Below are 2988 nucleotides of genomic sequence, written 5' to 3' on the forward strand. Positions count from 1 at the left end.
GGAAATATATGTTCCTAAATGTCACTTTTAATCTCGAAATGCCATGGATAATTATTTCTGAGCCTGAGGATCACAGAAAGCTGCCACCGAGATAGCGGAACTTGAGTGAAGGCTTGGAGTATGATGGGATTTTAATACAAAGAATAGAAATATTCTCTGCAAGGAGACACTATGGCAATGCCTGGAGGCCTGAGAGAACAGGGTGTGCTGGGACAGGGCAGCTAGTGTAGCTGAACACAGGGGCCCAGATAGGAGGAGAACAGAGAAATCAGGGAAGGTGTCAGAATCCCAAAGATACAATTGGGCAGTATTATCACAAATAGTCATATCACTGTGTGACACTCTAAATCCACAGCTCACTATGGTGAACATTAGACACCAGTTCGAGACAGTCCCTAGTGCTACCCAGTTTCTTTTGGGCCTCAGCATCCGTCTAGAGAGTACAAAGGGGCCTAGGTCATAGCAGCTGCTCCACCCCTCACTCTGGAGAGAGATCCAAAGATCAGAGTTAGAGTCTCTACATATGGGAGTCAGGCCCCAGGCACAGGACCAGAACACAGGAAACAGTGAGAAAGGCATCAAATTTGAAGTCAAGAGACCTGGATTCAAGTTCCAGGCCTGCCACTTTCTAGATATTATCTCAACCACATTATTTAATCTCTCTGAGACCCATGGCTCATTCAGAGAGAAGATATTAATTCTCTCACTTGATTTGGAGAGGAACTGTGTGGAAAGTGCTTTACCAAATTACAGAAATGTTGATTGTTATTTCTAAATAACTTCTCTTCTTGGCTGTGCCTCAGCTTCTGGCCTGGAGTGATGGCTGGGGAAAACCATACTACACTGCCTGAATTCCTCCTTCTGGGATTCTCTGACCACAAGGCCCTGCAGGGCCCCCTGTTCTGGGTGGTGCTTCTGGTCTACCTGGTCACCTTGCTGGGTAACTCCCTGATCATCCTCCTCACGCAAGTCAGCCCTGCCCTGCACTCCCCCATGTACTTCTTCCTGCGCCAACTCTCAGTGGTAGAGCTCTTCTACACCACCAACATCGTGCCCAGGACCCTGGCCAATCTGGCCTTCCCACATCCCCAGGCCATCTCTTTCCAGGGCTGTGCAGCCCAGATGTACGTCTTCATTGTCCTGGGCATCTCCGAGTGCTGCCTGCTCACGGCCATGGCCTATGACCGATATGTTGCCATCTGCCAGCCTCTACACTACTCCACCCTCTTGAGCCCACGGGCCTGCATGGCCATGGTGGGCACCTCCTGGCTCACAGGCATCATCACGGCCACCACCCATGCCTCCCTCATCTTCTCTCTACCTTTTGCCAGCCACCCAATCATCCCACACTTTCTCTGTGACATCCTGCCAGTACTGAGGCTGGCAAGTGCCGGGAAGCACAAGAGCGAGATCTCCGTGATGACAGCCACCGTAGTCTTCATTATGATCCCCTTCTCTCTGATTGTCACCTCTTACATCCGCATCTTGGGAGCCATCCTAGCGATGGCCTCCACCCAGAGCCGCCGCAAGGTCTTCTCCACCTGCTCCTCCCATCTGCTCGTGGTCTCTCTCTTCTTTGGAACAGCCAGCATCACCTACATCCGGCCGCAGGCAGGCTCCTCTGTTACCACAGACCGCGTCCTCAGTCTCTTCTACACAGTCGTCACACCCATGCTCAACCCCATCATCTACACCCTTCGGAACAAAGACGTGAGGAGGGCCCTGCAACACCTGGTGAAGAGGCAGAGCCCCTTGCCCTGAAGGGACTCGGAGGATGTCTGCTCACTCACTCACTGCTCATCCTCCCAGCCTTCAGGGGCTGGATTTAAACCCCACTCTCACAGAAATCATGCAGCACTTCAAAAGAAAAGGCTTCTTGGAAGGAAGTGCTGAAATTAAAACAGAGATAAATCTATATATTGCCTCTTATTCCAGAGCATGGGTTATAGATTTATATAGATAAATCTATATATTGCCACTATCAGAGCATGGGTTATTAGGCCAAGGTAGAATGGAAGTGATTGCTGCCTTAGGGAAAGAACATTTATTTAGCATCTTCTAGATTGTTTTGGATCCCTGAACACAGTGATTGCCATGGCTGCACCGGTAGCCAGAGGTCCGTGTCAGTCATGAAAGCAGGTGTCTGTGAACTTGACTTCCAACTAAGTGACCCACCCAAAGCCTGTGTAGGAGTTTACCAAGCCCCTGTGTTACATTTTCTTCCACCTGTGTCTGAGGCTTCCTCTACTCAGTGGAACATCTATTCTGCCCTTGGCCTTCAGGAAGAGGGGCATCTGAGGGTTCCAGTCATAAGGCTCTCTCCTTCCCAAGATACCAGCACAAAAGGCAAGATGGTCAGATGGCGTCAAAAAGGACCAAGTTAGACATCAGGAAAAGCTATCTCCAAGGACAGCCTATACATGTCTCTCAGAAACACACTGGGGTGTCCTGCTCTGGATTCTTTTAGGAAAGAGCTGGTCAGGGATTCCAGAAGACCCACCAGCTTGAGAGGCAGGATCCAGAGCTGGAGCTAACCAGGGAGGCAGAAGCAGGACATGGTGGAAGCAAAGCACTCCCATCCCTCTATGCTGAGGTGCCACCGGCTGCCCACCTCCCTCGGGCCAGGGACAGAGGTTTCTCCTGCTTTTTTACCTGGAGTCCTCCATAGCTAAAGAGCAGCAGAAGGCCGAGGCAAAAGGACAAGCTGTTCCAGATCCCCTTTATTCCCTCACCTCTCACACACCATTACCACCTTTGTGTCCTCTAGCCAAGAAACGCCAGAAGCTCTGGCTCTCAGTGAGGAGAGACCTCAGCATTTCATCAGTAACATGAGCTGTTCAGGAAATGACGGGAACCCAGTCTTCCCTCTTACCACCCCTGTGGTCTTCAAGGAGTCCTTATGCCCCACAGAGACTCTGTTCTTGTGCTAAGGAGTATTCAACCATGGGAATCGGGGTGTTCTTCTGTAGCCCCGCCTCTGCCCCCCTT

At 50.8% G+C, this 2988-nt stretch overlaps 1 protein-coding gene across 1 annotated transcript; it reads left to right on the forward strand.

Moving 5' to 3' along the window:
- Positions 1-793: 793 nt before the first annotated feature.
- On the forward strand, positions 794-1779 carry OR10P1 (olfactory receptor family 10 subfamily P member 1). Its single transcript, XM_017853308.1, has one exon. The coding sequence runs from the start codon at positions 820-822 to the stop codon at positions 1759-1761; it is 942 nt and encodes a 313-aa protein (XP_017708797.1). The 5' UTR covers positions 794-819; the 3' UTR covers positions 1762-1779.
- The last annotated feature ends 1209 nt before the right edge of the window (positions 1780-2988 follow it).

This window comes from Rhinopithecus bieti, unplaced genomic scaffold, assembly GCF_001698545.2.
Source record: "Rhinopithecus bieti isolate Rb0 unplaced genomic scaffold, ASM169854v2 scaffold_35950, whole genome shotgun sequence".
Lineage (NCBI taxonomy): Eukaryota > Metazoa > Chordata > Mammalia > Primates > Cercopithecidae > Rhinopithecus > Rhinopithecus bieti.